The 20,433-nt window shown below is 43.2% G+C and overlaps 2 protein-coding genes across 6 annotated transcripts in view; both read left to right on the top strand.

The window, feature by feature from the left end:
• The first annotated feature begins 257 nt into the window (after nt 1-257).
• fbrs (fibrosin) lies at nt 258-18,274 on the top strand. Of its 4 annotated transcripts, none has more exons than XM_073489251.1 (18): nt 258-2,067; nt 4,269-4,442; nt 4,788-4,814; nt 4,969-4,998; nt 5,302-5,350; nt 5,927-6,269; nt 6,404-6,639; nt 7,460-7,755; nt 7,870-7,914; nt 8,105-8,203; nt 9,180-9,248; nt 9,433-9,471; nt 9,891-9,962; nt 10,104-10,257; nt 11,421-11,501; nt 11,818-11,901; nt 14,748-14,964; nt 15,177-18,274. In XM_073489251.1, exons 1-18 carry the CDS (start codon nt 1,765-1,767, stop codon nt 16,846-16,848), a joined length of 3,990 nt encoding a protein of 1,329 aa, XP_073345352.1. In that variant the 5' UTR covers nt 258-1,764; the 3' UTR covers nt 16,849-18,274. The 4 variants fall into 4 exon arrangements, with proteins under 4 accessions (XP_073345352.1, XP_073345351.1, XP_073345355.1 ...); XM_073489250.1 differs by having other exon boundaries at nt 9,165-9,248; XM_073489254.1 differs by lacking the exon at nt 9,433-9,471.
• A 900-nt stretch (nt 18,275-19,174) lies between these two features.
• Nucleotides 19,175-20,433, top strand: part of srcap (Snf2-related CREBBP activator protein) — a 37,689-nt gene continuing 36,430 nt past the window's right edge. For both annotated transcript variants that reach the window (XM_073490097.1, XM_073490096.1), the window contains exon 1: nt 19,175-19,357. The gene's annotated coding sequence lies outside the window, so the exon portion shown is untranslated. The remainder of the gene's footprint in view (nt 19,358-20,433) is intronic.

Genomic DNA, 20,433 nt, shown 5'->3' with positions numbered 1-20,433 from the left:
TGTGGTTTGCGAGGCCTTGTATGTTTATGAAATTGAATCCTGTGGTTGTTTTTGTAATTTTCTTTTCATTTTTTATGACAGACCATAAAAAAAAACAAAAAAAAAACATGACATCTGGAAAGCTGGAAAAAAATAATAAATAGCAGAGCACAGACTCGCCACTAGGGGGCGGTAAGCGCAAGCAGCGCTGCCAACCAGCCGGTTTTGGCGACTGAGGAAGAAGAGTGGCGCACACAATGCACTGCACGGCTGACAAGGGTTGTGTCTCCCTGATTTTCACGATAAATATCCAATTCAGTGGAAACTTGTGAAAGGGCAGCAGCGGAGCCGTTCTCCTTTCTCTCTTCATACATTTGCACACTGGATTTAGCGAGAATAACAAATCGTTGACCGGAAACGTCGGCGAGTGGTCCAACTTAATCCTAAACATTGGATTACACAGTGGAGGCTGCATGAAGGAGCTGCCCAGCCCAACGGGGGCTTGGCCGACACCCTCGTTTATGGAAATCGACACCGAGGCTTTTGATATGCGGGCCTTGATTTTTTTCTTTACGACGGAGGTGGGACGACAGAAGAGTTGCGCGTAAAGAAGCGAGATATCGTTATTTTTTGGGCCGATTTGGTTGCGAAAAAGCTTCCGTGTTCTTCCTGCTTCCCGTTAAAAATACGGAAAAGGTTGTTGCTTGTGTGCTAGCTGGCTAACAGCTGGATCGGCTAACGCTAGCTAGCCGGAGAGCTAACGTTACGTCTTTCTTTTGATGTGATGCGAATTCAACCATTACTATCGGCCATCAACATGTCGGCAGGAGGAAAATTTGTTCTCGTAGCTGCGGGATATTGATTAGCTTCACGTTGTACTGTCCGGCGTGTCAGTCTTTACGGACACGTTTTAAGAATATAGTTTTATTCTTAGGTCGCTGGCTGAATATATTGTACCGTATTGAGTTAGCCGTGTACATGCTAACCAAATGAGCAAAAAGCTAATTGGCTGGAGTCAACACTGACCTAACGTTAGCTAGCATTAGCATTAACTACTTTAACTCAACCGGACAGCTCATTTTACTCCTTAGATTGCGAGTAATTCACAGTAGCTGTCAATAATAATACTTAACATTTAACATCAAGACGGAATCATGTCACGGCCCCCGGTGTTTTAACATCGGATATCTGGGTTGTTGGCCTTTTGCTAACTAGCTAACCGTGTAATTTTTGCTAACAGGCAAATAAATTTGTCAGCGTGTGCAGAAATTTAGGAAATCCTGGACGAAAGAGTCGTATTGGGCAATGCCATTGTTGGCGTGATTTTCATTTTGAAATCCATCAAAGGGCGATTCGGCCTGCTTTGTCAGCGACACAACTAGACTTGTCTTTTTTGTTTACATGCGTATAACTTATGTGGTTGTCGGTTGAATTTCTTGCTAGCTAGCTAATGTTAGCCGTAAACGAGACACAATCTGCTATGTCCTGACATCTGTGTGTGTTGTGGATGTTTTTAAAATTCCCATGTGGGTCTTAGTTTGCGTTCAGATTCATTGAAATGACACTAAAATTTCGCCGAAAGAAAGGCACCGATGCCGATAGACTGTTGTCAGAGGACGGTAAATAATAGCCACTGGTTCCATTAACGCCATTTTAACAGGGCTCCCTGCGAGGGCCCGTGTGGTGGTGTTTTATTTGCGGTTCGGTGCCTTCCCACCGGACCGGGACTTGAATAAAAGTGCCTTTGGGTCTCACTGGAGTTACGAAAGGAGGTGCCGAGTGAACATGGAGGGCCCGAGCCGAAGCACTGGATTCAGGCAGAGCCGACGGTCCCGTTCGCAGCGCGACAGGGAGCGGCGGAGGAGGAGAGTGGACCTGGCCGAGCAGCGGGCCACATCCCTGTCCTCGGGCTCCGACCGGGAGGCTTGCGGGACCAACAGTGTCCTGGGTCCCGGCGGTAGAGAATGCCGGCCCGGGTTCGGGAGACACAGGCCTCCGCGCCGGAGGAAGAGAGAGTCGGTGTCCTGCGAGGAAGACGTCATTGATGGCTTCGCTATTGCGAGCTTCATCAGCTTGGAGGCACTGGAGGTAAATGTCTTTGTGTTTTTTTTTATAACACCCAGCAATCAGCTGTCATTCATCTGACAATATTTATTTTCCACATGGGCTTAAACACAGTGATGGATCCACTCCACAGTGTAGCGTGGCAGGTAGCAGGCACAGCCCTTCCCTTTAAATTCATGTGACTTGTTCAGAGCAGGAGAAACTTAGATGACTATTGTTTTGTTTTTCTTCTCTCGTCACCTCCATCACGTCAAATCAAGCCTTCTTGCCCCCCAGCTAAAGGTGTGAAAGAGCTGCAGGTTGAACTACTCAACTCTTGACACCGTTCCTTGCTTGAGGACAGCAAATCCACTCAGGCAAAACCCCCGAAGGCGTCCCTGTGATGGGTTCTGGAGAGGCCTCAATTATTCATGTTCTACTTCTTAGTGATGTCGATGAGCCGCCAAATGGCTTATCTGGAAAAGAAAGAGAAAAAATTAATACACGAGAAAAAGTATAATTGTGTGTTACTACATCAGCCAAGATTGTGTCTGTTTAAGCACTCGGATAGTTTAAATTCCTGACCTGCTCAAGTCGGCTGTCTATCCGGCACGACGGGTCGAAAAATTGGTTAGTCAAGAGAAAATGATCTTTAACAATAATCGACGAGTCTTCGCTTTCACCTCTGCATCAGGACAGGAAACCAGATTATGCGTCAGTGGATTATGCCTCTTTACACCACTATTCCCCGGGGCAACTTGATTTCACAGTCGAATGCAGTGAATGCTAAAATTGGTGGTCAGTTACTATCTGAAACTGCTAATCGAAAAAAAAGTAAACATAACAGGAAAAATTACAGTGTTACTGGTGGAATGTGGCAATTTCCTTTTCACATTTCCTGCCTGAATTTATTAACAGCCTCCGCCTGCAGGTATTCTCCAAAAGATAATTTATTAAAAGCTGCTCTCCTAATTGGACCGACAAGCTGTGGCGACCTTAATGTTGACTTTTATTTATTCTTTATTCCAAATGAAAGTATCTTTTTTAGCCACTGTATAACCCAGAAACCTCCAGGATCCAACCAAACCATTCTACTAAGAGAGAATAATTGACAATATGTTGCAGTTTAATAAACAAGTGGATATAAAACTCCACAGCAACAACAACTTGTAATTTCAGGTGTTATTTCATTTGGATAGCATTTGTTTTATGCATTTGACTTTATTTTAGAGCCTGGTTACCTTCTAATATCGGCCCATCACAGATACATCGGTATCGACGCATACATTTTTTGATATGTGCCGATTTGAAAACCTTTTTTGGGGTATTAAAATGCAGAAAAATATACTTTGGGTAAAATTGTAATCATCAAATTCCCAGTACGCTAATGTCTTGTTAGACTATAAGGGTTATTTTTACATTTTTAAGTATTCTGCCTTCGTTACATATCGTTGTCACAAGTGTTTGACAACCACATTTGAGAAATGATTGCAAAAAAAGTGTTCACTCCGGCCGATATATTAAAATCGAGTATTTTTTACTTCCTGATATTAGTATCATCATCTGCCCCAGAAATCGACTCTCCGTCAGGCTCTACTTTATTTGCCTCACCCACAAGTACTCTTCCGTGAAGTTTAACTCAACTTTCCTGTTGACAAGTCTCCCGGGGTTTAAAGAACCACTTTGTACTCACAATTGTCATCATCACTTTATAAACCATTTGATTTGAATTATTTTGAGTAGCCTGAGGAGGTAGCACTAACCAGTACGTCACCAGAAAATAAAACACAACAGAAAAATATTTGTTCTGTTCTTTTTTTTTTTTAATAGAGCTGCTTCTTCCTCTAATACAGCCATCCTGTTGTGATTTTATCTTTCATTGTGGACATCTGACAGAGTTGTGTTCACTGTATTGTGTATTTAAATAGACTGAATATTAAAATGATCTGTTAGGAACAAGTTTAAGACAACACAACCACAAAATACCACCTCAAAACACACCGTATAATTGAGTCCACACAGGAACTGCTGAAGTAATAGTTTCATGCAGCCGCTCTATTGCATTACATCATTCTGGTGTTTCTATTTTTGCCATCACTCAGAGTTGAAACTATGCAGAAATTAGGTCTGTCAGGTTATTAATCGACTTGGACTCTGCCTCTAGTCTTTGCTCTCAGGCACACGCATTCACGTTTATGGGTAGACATGTAGACACGCTAACATACATTTTTTATTCTCCTTATCAGATGGACTGCTCTCTGAAGCCCAGTCAGCGCACTGATATGCTGGGAAGGAGGAACAAGGGGAAGAGGGGCCCAGAGGAGAATGGTGGTGGGCCGCTGTCGGAGCCCGAGGAAGGAGCCCCGCACAGCTACTCCAGCAGCTGTTTGAAGAGTAGAAATAAGAGACGAAGGATAGAGGTGAACACATAAGTTATGACTCTGCTGAGCTTCGATGTTTTGGTTGGATGCGTCTTCATCCTGTAATGTGAGATGTCAAGTGATCATTGTCAATCAAATGGGTATGTTTACATTTCTGTAGTGCTGCTGCCTTGTATTTCCTGCAATTGAAAATGACCCTGTAAAACTGGTTGGCAACACCTGTCACTCAAGGGTGTTTCTGTCAATGAAGCAGAGCAGTTTGATTCCAAACAGCCAGGAAAGATAGTTTAATGGCTATAAATGATAAACATTTTCCATTTAACCTTATTTAAAACCTATTTGAAGAGTAGTAGATCTAATATTATGTGTCTCTTTTTTCCCTAGGGGCATCCTTTGGAGACTGGCTACATTGTAAGTTTGTTTTGTAGTACTGGAGTGAACATGATGTTCTTATGTATCATAGTACACACTGTGCAACCTTTCTGCAAACTGCTTTAAAACTGAACATTGTTTAAAATATTTCAAGATGGAAATCTGAATGTTTTCTCCCCCTGTCTTCTTTCAGTGTGACACAGAGAGCGATACAGGAGATAAGGTGTGTACTTATCAATATTAATCACAGGATTTACTTATTAAGTAATGGGTGTGTGACACTTGTTGTCATAGTGTTCTTCAATGGGACCAGAACAAGATAAACCCAAATTCTCTCGACATCTGTAAAGATTAGTGCTGGGTCTGAACAAAACCATGTTCTGATTCAAATTTACATCATTAGTTAATCAGTAATAGACTGTCACACATTATGATAACTTGGTACGGTATAAGAAATTACTGATTGATATGTTGACTTTTGTTGCGCATAAATTCAACTAAATCTTTGCTTTGTGTCCCCATCCAGGCCTCCGACAATGACATGGACCCAGTCTTCACAGTCAGTACGAGGAAAGGTACGAGCAATTCACTCCCGCCACTCCACTTTTTTACTTCGGCTTCACCTTCATAAAACAGTGAACTGAGGTGTCAGTCAAAAGGCCTCACAAGCCTTTATTGAGATCTTATCAGAAAAGTAGTAAAGTAGCAGGGTTAGTTTTCATTCTTGTGTCATTCAGTTGGACACTCCTGCCGCTTTTAGTCAATTATCTACAAATACGAAAGGATCAGAGCACAGAGCATACACCGCTCTGTTCAGTGATATGATATGACATGAAAGATCAGCTGGTTGGTTATTCATGACGTGGGTTTAGTCGTTTATGACTTGTCAGATTTCATGCCTCAGTGTATATCCTATGGCCAATTTGCCTTGGGTCTGTTTCAGACCAGCCCTGACTACCGGTATGCTTGGAATTTGAGTTTTGTTTTCATAAAGTTTTTAGATCGAAAATTTGGACCTCTTAGTCTTAGCACGATTTCTCTTTTTGGGGTGTGGTGTCCCTCTCTGTTGCATCTCTCACTCTTACTCCAGTCACTGTGCTGTAATGTGCAGAAAAAGACAAAATGCTGACTGATGTTCTCTCTTCCTTTAGTTGTGGAGCCCACCCCCTCAAACATGGGCACCAATGTGGGCAAAATCTGCCCGCCTCTACCAGCCCGTTGTGGCGGTGTATCACGGTTGATGGTGACCCCGAGAGTATCTGGCCTGGAGCGAAGCCAGGAGAAAAGCTTGGAGCAGCATTTCCCAGAGCCTGTTTGTTCTTCTACCTCTTCTGTCCCCTTCTCTTGCCTGCCTTCCCCCGTCACAGCCTCAGGCACGGTCCCCCGGCCCAGTCCGTTCAACGGCAACGGCGGGCGCCACAACGGCAGCCCCCCGCTCTCCAAACCCAAACCCTTCCTCAGTTTGCATCCGCGATCTCACCCCATCTACAACAGGTATGGGGACCTTTATTACGTCCTTTTTTTAAACAACGAATCCCTGCTGGCTTGATACTTTGAAAGAATTGTTTTGTGTTCTATGAATCGCAAACATGATTAATTATTTAAACTTTTGCTTTCTTTCTTCTCAGGAGCAGCACCCCAGTCAAACCTCCTTCATCTGCTTCAGCTGTTGCGTCTTCCTCATCCTCCATGCGCCCCCCGACTCCCTCCACCAGTGTGTCGCTGCCCTACATCAGGGGCTCAGGATCCTCAGGGCCCCTCCGACCCCCATCCCGAGCCAGCTCCGGGGCCCTGTTCACGTCCTCCCCTGGCCTGCCTCCCCCGCCACCTCTGCTACAAGGTCCTGCCAACTCAACTGCAGCAGGTACAGTGAGCAGAAACTCTGCTTTTCACTGCTTTTATGGTCTGTTGGTTTGTTTCAGCTGTTCATGGGAACACACTGACTAATATGTGACTAAAATAAACTGAAGCCAGACTTCCTCTGGTGGTTGTCTGGGTTTATCTGGGTGTGTTGAGGAAGTTGTATATCGATGAACTCTGATCATATCAACACTCCTAGTTTTGCATTCCTTGTAAAGCAGAGGCTACATGCTGTACTGTGTTGTTTAGAGTAGAGCTGCAACAAGGATTGATGTATCGATTAGGCGCCAACTATTTGGATGATTTGATTGTTTTTCGAGCAAAAATGTCAAACATTTGCTGGTGCACGCTTCTAAAAAAGTAAGGATTTGTTGCTTTTCTTTGTCATTTATGATAGTAAATGAAGAGTCTTTGGGTTTTGAACTGCTGTTAGATAAAAGAAGCAATTTGAAAATGTTACTTTGGGCTCTGGGAAATTGTAATGAGCATTTTTCAGGCCAGTGCTAGACTGGTAACTGTAGATTTGCAAAACTGGCAAGATTTGTACTTGTTTCTTTATCGTGGACGTTGTACAAACTAATTATACTTTATAATATGACAGCTCTGTAGTGCAGATCTGGTTAGTAGCACCTTATAAACTACAAATGTGTTATTCTTATGTCTGTCAAATTAATTTGAGCTGTTAAAAACGGGCACTATGATGTGTTAACATATGGCATATGTATTCTTTTTATAGCTGATCTGTTGTATAATTTTTGATGTAAACTTTCTATTATCAATAATTTGCTGAATTTATTTCCCTCCCCTTATTTTTATACCCTCAGATCAGGAAATATTGCGGCATAACTTAAACTCCCACTTCTTGAACTCACAAGAGCGTGAGGGCAGACGCAGCGTCCCAGGGGCTGAAAACAATGCAGCAGCTGCGGGCCGCTCCACTCCCGGTGGTCCATCAGCATCGAGCTCCGCGCCAGGCTCGTCGGGCCGGTCGTCTCAGAACCAGCCGAGCATCCCGCAACTGGCCTTCCAGTTCCATCAGCACAACCACCAGCACCAACACACGCACACACACCAACACTTCACGCCCTTCCTGCACCCCACAGCCACCGCACCGCCTCTGGTGAGATGCTCGCTGCTGCTATGCTGAACATCTGTGTCGTACTTGAAATTCCAGTGTGACTGGAATGTGTTTTTATTGAGATGTTTTAACCCACGCGTTGCTCTTGTCTTTTAGTTTGATAAATATCCCGGCAAAATGGACGGGCTGTACCGACACCCTGTGAGTACTTTGTGTAATCTTACTGATAATGTAGGTGAAGATAATTAACAGCAGATTAAACAATAAATAACAAGACATCAGACACATTTTAACTCTGATTTAGATCCTTAAAAAGGTCAAAGAAGAACATTGTAAGTGTTGTGAAACAGCATTGATTTAATTAACGGTTCCTGTGTCTGTGTCATGGTAGTTCTTCCCACAATACCCACCGCCCTCAGTGCCGAGTATCCAGCCTGTGATTCCTCCCACTGGGCCTTTCAGCTCCTTGCAAGGAGCATTTCAGCCAAAGGTGAGAAACTCTCTTAACATCTTTATATTGCTGCTGCCTCCACGGAGAACTTGTGAGCTTGTGGTTATTACGTGAGAAGTCGTGGTGTTCAAGTGGTCAAGTCGTGAGAACACTGCTGCAAGGCAACAGTGTCTTGAAGCAATGGAGGCAAACAATTTAGCAAGCGGGTATCATGATGCAGGAAAAAAATCAATCTGGTCATCGGGAATATCAACATTTTTCTCCGACATATTATGAGATAAAGGGGAGAAACTATACTGCTTAAATTAGAATATATCAGATCAGACTTATTCCTTGGTGTCCACTAGACGCTATTTTGTCACATTTCACATTTCATTACCTGGTTTTTATTTCTTAAAATTGATTAGAGTGACAAACTGGAATTCCACTAATGAAATTGTATAATATATGACAAAGTATGTATGTTTGATAACAATTAGGACTTCCCAGATAATGTCATAAACACTGGAGAGTAATTTAACAAGCAGCACTGACCTTCTTACCTCTCACAGGGGTGTTACAAGCCTCCATAATGACTCTACCTTTGTAAACTCCTATCCCTGCTTACTTCTAAGAAAGTGATTTCTGAATATGTTTTGATCTTATCTACACTTGGCCGTGCCAGCTTGGACTGCGAACTTGCACAATTCATCGAAATAGTATCGCAGTATGGCCAAATGCAGGTTCTAAATTGCAGAAGCTGCATTTGGTCAAATGTGACGAAACAGCATTATAATGAAGTACAAATGTGCCTTCAAATCTTGTTCTCCCGATGTAAGATAATGTGTTTGTTGGTTACAGACCCCAACAAATGTCTTATGTTTTATATATATATCGTGCAACCCTAGTGAAAACACATGAAGAGTGGCATTGGAAATTAAAAGAATAATGTCCAGTGTTAATCATTTGTAGATTTTTAGATCAGTAGGTTGTGGCTCATGTGTTGTGCTGTGTGTGACAGCCTCTTGTCCCTCAGGGAACGGGTCCTGATATAAGCGCACGTCTTGGGGTTGTGCCTCACCACCTGCAGCCCAAAGACCCAAGGGTAAGGACAACATGCTCACTTAGAACCTCATCATTACTCTGCAAGAAGTTGCATACAACTGTATTTTAGGGTAGGATCAGCTGCAACATGGGCCTAGTCAGTGCAGTAAAGAGTGCAACACTATTCCTGATAAAGAGTGAGATATGTTGATTAAAAGTGGTTTCACACTTCTGTTCTCTTGTAGCTAACTGATCCATTTGGGACATCGTTGAAAATCAGTAATGTAAGAAAAAACAGATGTTTCTGAATCCCTTGGCTCCTTAAAACCTTCAGCCTGTTTTTTACTTTCTCACTGCTTCACTCACTCTTTGCACTAATCTCACTAGTAATCTTGACTGCTACTGGTCTATTCTCTGCCCTTGCACACCCAGTTAGATATTTCAGACCCAGAAATTACCCCATGTACAATGTATGTGATTTTCTTGTATCCCTGCTTATGCATCTTTCACTGACTTTTTTTATTTTCTCAAGCTTATACTGAGCTCTAACGAGTAACCTGATCTCCAGCTGGAAAACCCCAACCTTGTGTAGAGGCTAGACGAGATATTTAACACCAGGAAGAGCATCTGACTCTGTGTGCAAAGGCTTTAAAGTTGTACATGGAATAACAAAGTAAACCTCTGTGATTTTTGTGCCGTGCAGAAACCGGGAAAATGGTGTGCTATGCATGTATATGTGGCCTGGATGATTCTAAGCCATCAGAGAAAAGTAAAGGTACGTGCTTGTAATTGAAGTCATATGTTGTAATTTAAATGATTGTAAATTCAGTTTGATATTGAGAGAAACAAATCATAAAGTTGTTACACCCCAGTGAAATATTCAGACAGTAAGACTGTTTTTCTCTTCTCTTTGCAGCTGATGCAGGCTGATCCTCACAAGTTGGACTTCCGTAGTGAACTGCTGGCCCGTCTTCCTGGTGCTGGGGGACTGGGACCCCTGGGGCCCATTGGAGGAGCCCTTCCTCCCACTCATGATCTGACCAGACCTCCCAGTCTGTTCTCAGCTGCAGGTGTGTGTCTAAACCAGTTTTTCTCTTAGAATGGGAATATATTTATTTCTGCGAGTTGTCTAAAGGCCAGACACCCCAAATCGGCATCAAAGAACTAAAGGCGACGAAAGGTGGCTGTTACATTGACTTGCGTCACCTGTTAGGGCCAACCAGCTCATACGTTCTGCCTTTGCAAGAGAGAAAATAACTCTCTGCAAATATACAAACCATCTTTTTGATAAAGTAGCGTTTTTGGCACCACTCTTGCTAATATAGTCGCTTCTAATTGAGAATATGTCTGGGAAAAAAAGGTTGCAAATGGCACTGCTGAAGAGGGAGAGTCGAAAATAAGGAGGAAGCTGCACTTAATGGGTGAAATCATGGATACTACAGCAACAGGCTCAAGGGGCTTATCAGAGCGATTTCTCTCAGAGGTGTTCCTGCTGCCGATTTTACATGCTCAATCAGCCAAAACGGCGCTAACAAGGGCTGACTAGTGGCAACGGTGCGAGACACAACACAGCAATGAGGGCAACAGACTCACTGACGGCCCCGACATTGGCTGACAGCCGACCATTGGCTGGGTGTGTCGGCGCCCTAAAGAGTTATAGAGTGCTACATGACCAATAGATGGTATTCAAGCTGTCTGAGCTATTTTTTACCTCCGCCAAGGAGGTTATATTTTCGCCTGTGTCTGTTTGTTGATTGGTTTGTCAGCAGGATTACACAAAAAGTACTGAGCAGATTTCCACGAAACTTGGAATAGACTCGGCCCAGAATAGACCCTATTAGCTTTTTTGTCATTTTCGTTAAATTCTGAGGGAATAATGCGTGAATCTTGATTAAAAAAATATCAGGCATATTTCGGTGGCTGGTATCTACGAGTACAATTTAATGTGGATCCTAATAAAAATCCAGATAGGCTTGATTGAATTAAAGGGGACTGTTGGGCCTTGGAGGTATGCACTCTACTGAGTGCCATTCTTGTTTCATATTAGTCTTGTTAATCTCATAAAGAACTAATTGATTCCTTCTCTTACCACCCGTCATTGTTTACTATTTGATCTGTCCTGCCCTCACATCCCTGAGGTTTGACAACACTGCTATCTTAAGTCACAGCATGAAAAGTGCGAGTAGTTTGAGGCCCTTGATTTGATTATTTGTGACAATTTTTTTTTCCTCAGGGCCAGTCAATCCGTCCTCAGCTCCTTTCATCTCTCCATCGACACCCCACTCCTCTTTCCTTGCACCAACTGCACACTTGGGTAAGAGCAGCTTCTATGTGTCACTTTGATTTACCCACTCTAGATTTGACCTTCATTTCCATTAATTTAAGAATGTTCAAGGTAATTTGCATATTTATTGTTGGTAGAGTTTCCATCACTATCAGTTAAATGTTAAGTATAATTAATTTAGCTACAGGTGAGATGCAGTAAAACTGTTAACACACAGTATTTTTGATCCTTGTGTCCATGTTCTCACATCTGACTGGGGACATTTTAGAAGTTTCAGTTTAGCTTTAAGCCATGAACAGTTACATCACCACAGTGTTTCTGACATTTATCTGTGTTTGTGTTTTAGATCCATACGGACGATCCCCACCCTTCACCCCACTGGGAGCCCTTGGTTCTGGTGCCTTTGGAGGACTTGGCAGCCCAACACTGGGTCAGTCTTGTGGTATCTCTACTCTTGAAACACAAGGCTTCAATGGTCGATTCAGATTTTTGACCGTATAAGGGGGCATCTCCACTTGTTTCAAAAAGGAGTCTGATTGTATGTAAGCTTATGAGAAACCGACCCTACCAATCATTTGATATATTACCTCACTAAACAGATTTCTAATTAGTTTATGGACTTGTGGCGCTACCACAGCGTGTCCTCGGGTTGTCAGTCAGATCCAATCAGGATATCCTCCCCAGCTCCACACTCTTGTCCAAAAATGGTCACTTCTTGCTCCCAATAACCAAGATGGCAAAGATCATAATTCCTAACACAAGGCTTAAAAACGGTAGTCCACAAACCAATAGTTGACATCAAAGAGAAGGCAAAATAATATCTTATTAGCAATACAGGAGAAACTGGTTATTCTCTGCAGTTAGGTGGATCAGCCAAAATAAGTTGGAAAATACTGGCATATCGGCAAAAATCCAACATCACTCATCTCTGGTTCAGCTTTTTTCTTGCCGGGTGACACCCCCTGCATTGCCGTTCCTGCTGTGTCACCAGACTGACCTTGTTAAAAATAATTAGGGGGCTGTGTTTTTGCTTGCAGGGCTTAAGGTAGCCTTATTGGTTGTTGTAATCATCCCTCCTCTCGAAACTGGCCATGAAGTGATCCCTTCCTCATGTGAAAATCCACAGTTCTTTCAGTTCAAAATGCATTCTGAAGTGCAGTTGACACAGAATGAGCAGTTTGAGTTGGACAAATCAAGCCGGGGTGCCTTCATCCTGGCTGTCTTGTGAAGATTTATAAGTGGTTTTGTTTACATACCTAGATGCAACCACCAGGAAGTATCAGCCTGCCACTACTCAACAAGGAAATGCTGTCTGAGAAAGCACACTGGGGGATTTATATACTAAGAAGACATTAAACTTCGGAAGATTCTTTTTCTTTTCTGCTATCTCAGACTATTCTTATATTAGCTTTGGCTGAATTTTGAAATACATTTTTGCACAGAATACTGTGCATTTTGACCCCCATGTATTAGAGTATATTGCACTAGGAAGAGTTGACATCATGGCAAGTATGGACAGGAGGTCAAAACTTAGGGATATAGATACAATGAGGCTCAGTAATATTCATGTTAAAGAATATTTAGTGTGTGTGCAATACTTTGAACCTGTGAAATGTTCACTAAGATTGAGACAGGATACAATGTGTGTGGGTGGAAAACAAAACAATTTGTCCTTTCATCACTCACCATTCATAATGAAATATGCAGTGTTTTTATATATGGAAATTGGTTACACATCTGTCTCAGTGGGGAGTAATGTAAAACACACAAATTGGCACACACATTTACTGTGATTGGAGCTCCTCTCTATACTCTATAATTTAAAACGATGAGCTTGTTGCGGCTCCTCGAGTCACACCTATCCTGGCTGACATTACCAATCGAGTCTATTCAGAACAGACCTGGCACATGGAAAGCAGTGCATTTTACAGACTCTTACATAACATTTCTGACATCTTTGTTTGCGGAAGTCTTACAATTTTTAAATCACAATTTGCTGAATGAGATCAGTCAGTAGACATTGTGGACTGAATAAGTTAAATGAACACTTCGGAAGATTAGGAGGTTATGTTTAATATATATATATATCTAATATATCTATATATGGTGTGGGTTGTAAAGTTAACTGTTAGCAGTATTGAAAACAGGAACTGGGGATGTGGCTGGTCCTCTTCCTCTCACACCATTATGAACCGATAATTCATTGTGAGCAATAAAAAGACAGAATAATTATTGGATAGTGAAGGTTTCTTGTGAGATTTCATTGTATGAATAGGCTTAAACAAAACTCCTAACAGCATAGTTTATTTTTACTCAAAAATAACTGACATTTCAGTCTTCAGAAATCTTTGACTAACTGTAAAACAATAAAAGAACTATTGTGGATATCTTGTGAGGAACTGAGATCTGGTTCTAATGAAGTTTACAGTCATAAAATGCATGTTGGGGATTTAACACAGCTTGTGATGATTCCCTCTTCCTGTCTTTTCTACTACCAGAGCAGCTTTGATCTGTTCTTGGCCTTGGTATTGTTTGAGTTTTTTAAGAAATCCTGTTGCCAACATTTGTGGTTTGATGCCAATTATCAAAACAATACCTTCATTGTTACATTGCTTGTATCAACATGAATTTCTACATAAAAGTTCCATTAATGCATCAGGTGTATAACTTTTAATGCTTTTTTTGATTATACTAATTATACTGACTAATATAAGCAGTATAAAATATACAACAAAGATTCTAACCAAACGCTCAGTGAAGTAACTTTTGTTACCTGACAGTTTTTGTTATTCTGAAACAAGTATGTTGGTAAGCAAAAAGTTTTCTGATGGTAATACCCAGCTCTGCTTCCACTTCTGAGCAGGATAAGGCATTTGTTTGTCATCACTCTCTGCTTTTCTCCTCTAGTGCTTTTTTCTCTGACAACTACAGCTCAGCTATCACTGTCAGAAACATGCTGTGATTGGCTGTCATTGATATACTAGTACAAGATTGGATGCATCAACCTGGGTAGATGTGAAGGCTGAAAGCAGTCCAAAAAATTGTCCCTTTTTAATTGGTATTTAAAGTCAAACAAAACATAAAGATACAGATACAGTTGGATAAACACAAAATACCCCCCCTATGTTTCTGCTCCAACAGAGCCCCATCCCAACTGCACCTTTTTAGTAATCAAACAGAATGAAGTTGAAGAATGCAGTTTTACGGGTTGTACACATCGCGTGTACCCATTGCCCACTTTGCTGTTTTCTAATAAAAAATGTCTTTTTGTTCCAGCGAGCTCGGTGTTTGGCCCCAAAGATTCACCAGCTAGTGTGGTTGGAGGCATGCCCAACCCCAACCATCATGACCCATGGAACCGTCTGCACGGTGGTCCGTCTGGGTTGCCTGCTGGCCCCAGCTGGGCGAAAGGGGCAGACAAGCGGGACGAGAGGGATAGAGGGAAGGAAGGCGAGAGGAGAGACATCCCACACATCAAGGATGAAAAGGACAGGTATGACATTTAACTGGTTTCAGTACTGGCTTTAAATTTAAAGAAATAGCTTGGGTTCCTAGTCTGTAATCAGTAACCACTTTAATATACTGTAATTGTATAGTAACTGTCTCAAAATGTACTAGTAAAATCTGTAGTTACAGAGATGCATGTAAGGACTGGTATGACTGTTGGTCCATTATGTAACTGTTGTGCACATTGTTGTTTTGCAGAGACAATATGCTGTATGGCCGACAACCTGTGAGAATGTCTCCAGTTGCCCCCTCCTTCAAGCCCCGCAGTAGCACCCCAGTTTCCCACATTAACGGCCACAGCAGTTCCCTGGGTGGCAGCAGTGGGCCTATTGAGGACCTGACACGCAGCCTAAATAGAGACAGAGACAGAGACCGTGAGCGAGACAGAGATGGCGATAAGAGGCCGCTGCCAACAGTGTCTTCACGGGGACTGCCACTTGGTTCTTCATCTTTAGTAGCAGACAGGGACAGACCACGGTCTTCTTCATCTTCTGCGCTCACCACTCCCCCGCCCTCCAGCCGCTCAGCGCCATCTCCCTTGGACCTTTACCCCCGCCCACTGGCCCCAACAACACACAGCCTCCACAACGAACCCTCACACTCCCAAAGAGACGGCAGCCTCCCTTCTTCCTCAGCAGCTTCTGCCTCTGTCAATTCTTTGTCTCAGGCCAAGAAGTCTGATCGGACCACAACACCCGTCTCCAAACCTCCCCTGCTTCTCCCGCCGGTTAAAGTCAAAGAGGAGCGAAAAGAGGAGCCGGAGCATATCCCCATCACCCTGCCTCCTCCCCCAGCACTCGGCCACAACTTCGACCGCCCCAACAGCCATCCACACCACCACCCTAGCTCTGGTACACCTTCTTCTTCCTCTTTATCACTTACTCCCACTCCTGGCGTTCCCCTCATGCAACACACACAACACACACAACACACGCAACACACACAACACACGCAACACACACAACACACACAACACAATCACCCTCCTCCTCACCAACACCTTTCCCTGCTGGACCGCTCCAGGGCCATTGAAGCGTATCTGGGGAGCACAGCAGGTGCCGGGTTGGTAATGGGTCCAGGAGGAGAACGTTTCGCCCATGGTTCAGGACAAGGGCCACATCAGGGTCCACACAGTTTCACTTGGGACCCCTGGAGGGAGCTTGCGGCTCATCAGCAACATCAGCATCGCAGGGAGGCTTTGGCACTTCGTGCGGACCCTCACCTAGCGCTTCGATCCGATCCACATCTGGCGCGACTGCTCCAGCATCAGCGCCTTCTGGAGGCAGAGAGGGTTGCAGCTGTAGCAGCTGCAGCCGCAGCAGCCGGCCCTCACCACCCTCCACCATCTACCTCTGCTGCCTCCACCTCTGCTGTCCGCCAGGAGTTCGGCCTAATGGCCCATCATTTTGAACGCCCTCACCTTGGACCCCCAGGAGGAGGACTGATCGACGAGGAGCAGCGTGCCCAGATCCTGAGGGAAGACTTTGAGCGGGCTCGCTATTTTGGGATGCACCCACACCTCCCTGCTGGCTCTCATTTCTCAAGCCCCTCGCATGCTGCTACTGCCGCTCACCTGGAGCAGCTCCACCCTGGCCTTCTCTCCCACCACTCGCTCCCCCATGGAGCCTCTCCTTCCCAGAACCATGCTGGCCTCTATGCCCGTCTAGGCCCACTGAACCCACACCACGTGCCCAACGGCATCCTGGCGAAAACCCCTGCAGGCTTGGTGGGAGCTCTGGCAGTGGGGGCACCGCCTCCACTCATTCCGTCCATCACCAGCCGGTCGTCCACACCTCCCCGCAGTTCTAGACTTGCAGGGCCAGGTGAGCTGGCACTGTACAACGCCCACAAAGACGGAGAGTCCAGATAGTACAGGGACAACACTGGAGGAGATTAAGGGAAATGTCAGGATCACTGTGCTGCTCTCAACCTGCCCCCTTTTCCTCTTGCAGACTGCTAAACCCTGCCCTTCCATTAACACAACCAAACCAGCTCTAGTCCCTCCAAAAAGGGTCACAGTGACTGGCTGGAGGTGATGGTAGGGAGGGAAATGCAAGACTTGGAATATGCGCAATGGTTCTATCAGTGCAATTTAAAGGTACATGGTTTCTGTGCATCCTTGGTGTATTTTTTATTTTATACTGGCTGTTGGTTATTACAGTAGTCAATTTGGAAAGCTGTATGAAGAGGCAGAGGACAGCTTCTTTCATTTGTCAGGTGAATTTTGATCCATGCTTTTGAGCAAGCCTTTTCCGGGTGGATTGGAAATGACTTCCAGAGGGATGTACACTGTGAAAACATGTCAAGGGTTCATCCTCAAGCTTGGTTAGCTTATGGGATATTATAAAGCCCTCCTCTCCATAAATCAACCCTGATTAGGTATTGTGGATGAGGGTCTTTAGAAATACAGTGGTAAAGTGGTGCTTTCTGTTCTGTCTTTGTATCTTTTTGTCACTGTAAAAAAGACAAATTACTGATGAGAACTTTTGATGGAGATCGTTAAGCATCGCACCTCAAGTTTCCTGCTTTACCCAAAAATCTAAACCCAAACCCTCAGCTCCACTGAAAATGAGATTCAACCTTTTTTTGGCTCGTTTATTTTTTTGTTTTCCAAAGGATGAATGGCGAAAATGAACTGTGCTACACTGTGTGAGTGAACACAGTGTTTTAGAGCTTCCTGTAACTTTTTCCCAGTCTCCTCTTGACTATATGTGCAGGACCAGATTATAGTAGTCTAGAGAAATTGCCTTTGTAATTATTATTCTTAACATTAATTATCTTCTATAATAATAAATATATTCACTGTTATGTTATTTGTCTTTGTTTCGGGTATCAACCAGTACTCTCTCCCCAGGTAGTAATCTGTTTCAAATCATGCAAAAGACAAAGCAAAAGGCTTGCTTCACAGAACTTTTAATGCTCGTGAACATTAAGCCGTATCCATTGCAACCTCTGGCCTCTTCAAGGATCTCGCCCATGACTTCATTATGCTGAGAGGGAGGTTTGCCTGTGTGTCATTGGTTGTGTGTTATATCCATTTGGGACTATGGGAGCCTTGTACATTGAACTGTCGAGTTGTTTCATCAACAAGAATAAGTTATATACATGGAAAAGTGGGACATCTGCTGACGAACTGAAAAAAAAAAAATATATGTACTTGTGTCAAAAGACAGCTAGACAGTGGGTATCCTGAGAGGGAAAAGACTGGGTCGATTATTTTAATATGACCATTTTATACCTTTCAAACCCCTCCCCTAGAGACCACAAAGATTAATTATTAAATGAATTGTTGTTTACTCTGTTGTGTGGGTCTTTTGTTCTGAGTCTTTTAATATTAGGCATGCAAGTATTATTTTCATTATTGATACATCTGCTGATTCCCTTTCTTGCTTAAATGAAAAACATCATTATTTTTTAAAGACCAAGCTAAAATGGTTCCTTTGTCTGATCAAAAGTTAAAAAAAATCCTGAGGATATTGAGTTAAGTATTTGAGAAGATAAAAAAAAAACAGCACATATTTACATTTAAGAAGCTGTTACCAGTGAATTTTTGGCCATTTTGATCAAATAAATCATCTAATTGTTTCAACTTTATTAAATAGGACATGTTATACTTATACGCCTCCTCACATAAAAATGACAAGTTATCACTGACATTAGAATTTCTATCTATTAAATAAATTAAATTTTGAAGCACCTGTCATAATGATAATCCTGCATTTAAAGGGAATGAGCAGGAAAGTACTCCACTTACTTTCTCAAGGCTTTATAATACTAACAATGAGGTAGTCTTAAATATCACCATGCCTTAAGTGTGATGGCCCTTTGGTCATACATTTATTCAAGAAATATATAAATAAATAAGTCTCATCATTCAATTTTTACTCTTTTCAATCAAAGATACACGAAACTATTGTTACATCTAAACATCTGCTAATGAAAAATATTTATTATAATCTTATTGCTGTGAACTATTGTAAATAATATTCAAATAGCGCTTTGTAAAAACGTGCGGTTAAGATGAAAATAATCCGATTCAATTGCAAAATCTCATCAAGCGAACTACAGAAAATATAAAAATTTAAAGTGGCGCGCTTGACGACATCTCGCGAGATCTCCGTGTGTTCTGTACTTTGTCAGCAGCAGCGGTCCTCCACCATTTCGCTGCGTAAAGTCTCCTCCCCGCGACCGCTACATTCTGCGCCGAAACCCAGTCTCTCCCGGTCCGTATTTTAACTTCTTCCCACAGACCTAGTGGTACCTCGTTGGGTACCGGGAGGCAGTTTGGATTACTGGCATTACGGATTGAGTGCGATTTTTCGCGGATGACGACTCCTTCAACGACAATTTAGTAAAAGAAAATTGGTCGGAAATTTCAGGTAGGTGGGAACTTAAGATGGCGGCCTTGAGAGGGAGGGGGGCAAGGAGGAAGTAATGGGGGAATTGAGGGGGGGTTCGGACTAACGAAAAGGACACAATCAGACTGCATTTTACTTGGTTGTATTTTGGAGCGAACAACGTTGAAATTTGTTGACACTGGGTCGAAGCAGGACGGGACACCGAAACAAAAACTCACAACGCCGAACAAATTCCTATTCTAACTGCGCCTTGCGAATTATTTAAGCAATGAACCATCATTTCCTTGCCGTCGCTTCTAAAGAGCCAGCCGTGGACCGGTGTGGGTCCCCCTAAATCCCCCGTATAATCATTGCAAAATTTATATGGAACTTTCTAACATTTGTTTTTTTGCTCTTTTGTATAATTAGGCTGAAAGTAATCGGTGCCGGTGCTCGAAACCGAAAAATATAAACTCATTTATTTTCGTGGAATCAGATTTGACCCCACGCAATGACGTCACGAGTGATTGTCCCCCTTCTGTAGTGCATGCAGAAGCGGGTTTTAATGCGACTTTTCAGATGTTTTTGTCTCGTCGCGAAGTAACTTATCAAATGTGTTGGGGCATAAACGGGCTTCTTTTGAAGCTGGATCCATTACATAACTGCGGGTGGGATGGGGCGCCTGCGCATCAAATGAACGCACCCTACTAACTCTTGTACCTTGCTAGTTAGCAGGCTTTCCTTAAGTGCCACCCAAGCAGTGTTTTTGCAAAAAAAAGCTAACGTTAGCTAGCTCACCACACTAGCCAAACCGGGCAGCGTTAGGCGTAAACGTTCACCGTTGAATCGTGCGGATTTTATGAATAACACGGCTCCGAGCTTTTTGGCACCATTTGCCACACTCGGGATAAGGAGCGAAAAGTCGATTCATATTTCATCTTCTCGTCTCCTTGTACGCAGCCAAACGCACACACAACCACTGAATAAAGGTGTTATTTCTCACGGTAGACGGGATCTCGGGGAGTTCACGTGTTTGCAAGTAGCCACGAATAATTAGATTTACATTTACGAGAGAGTGAAATGAATGACTGACTGGAGGCCCGCGCGCTCGGTCACCG

The sequence above is a fragment of the Pagrus major genome, chromosome 20, assembly GCF_040436345.1.
Source record: "Pagrus major chromosome 20, Pma_NU_1.0".
NCBI lineage: Eukaryota > Metazoa > Chordata > Actinopteri > Spariformes > Sparidae > Pagrus > Pagrus major.
This window is presented reverse-complemented; position numbering and strand designations above follow the sequence as displayed.

What these genes read in the sequence shown, in the direction of transcription:
- fbrs (XM_073489250.1), top strand. Translation starts at nt 1,765, where the DNA reads ATGGAGGGCCCGAGCCGAAGCACTGGATTCAGGCAGAGCCGACGGTCC. An exon ending in CATCGTTGAAAATCAGTAAT is followed by an intron (nt 9,472 to 9,890) that starts GTAAGAAAAAAC and finishes TGTGCCGTGCAG; the next exon opens with AAACCGGGAAAATGGTGTGC. An exon ending in CAGTCTGTTCTCAGCTGCAG is followed by an intron (nt 10,258 to 11,420) that starts GTGTGTGTCTAA and finishes TTTTTTCCTCAG; the next exon opens with GGCCAGTCAATCCGTCCTCA.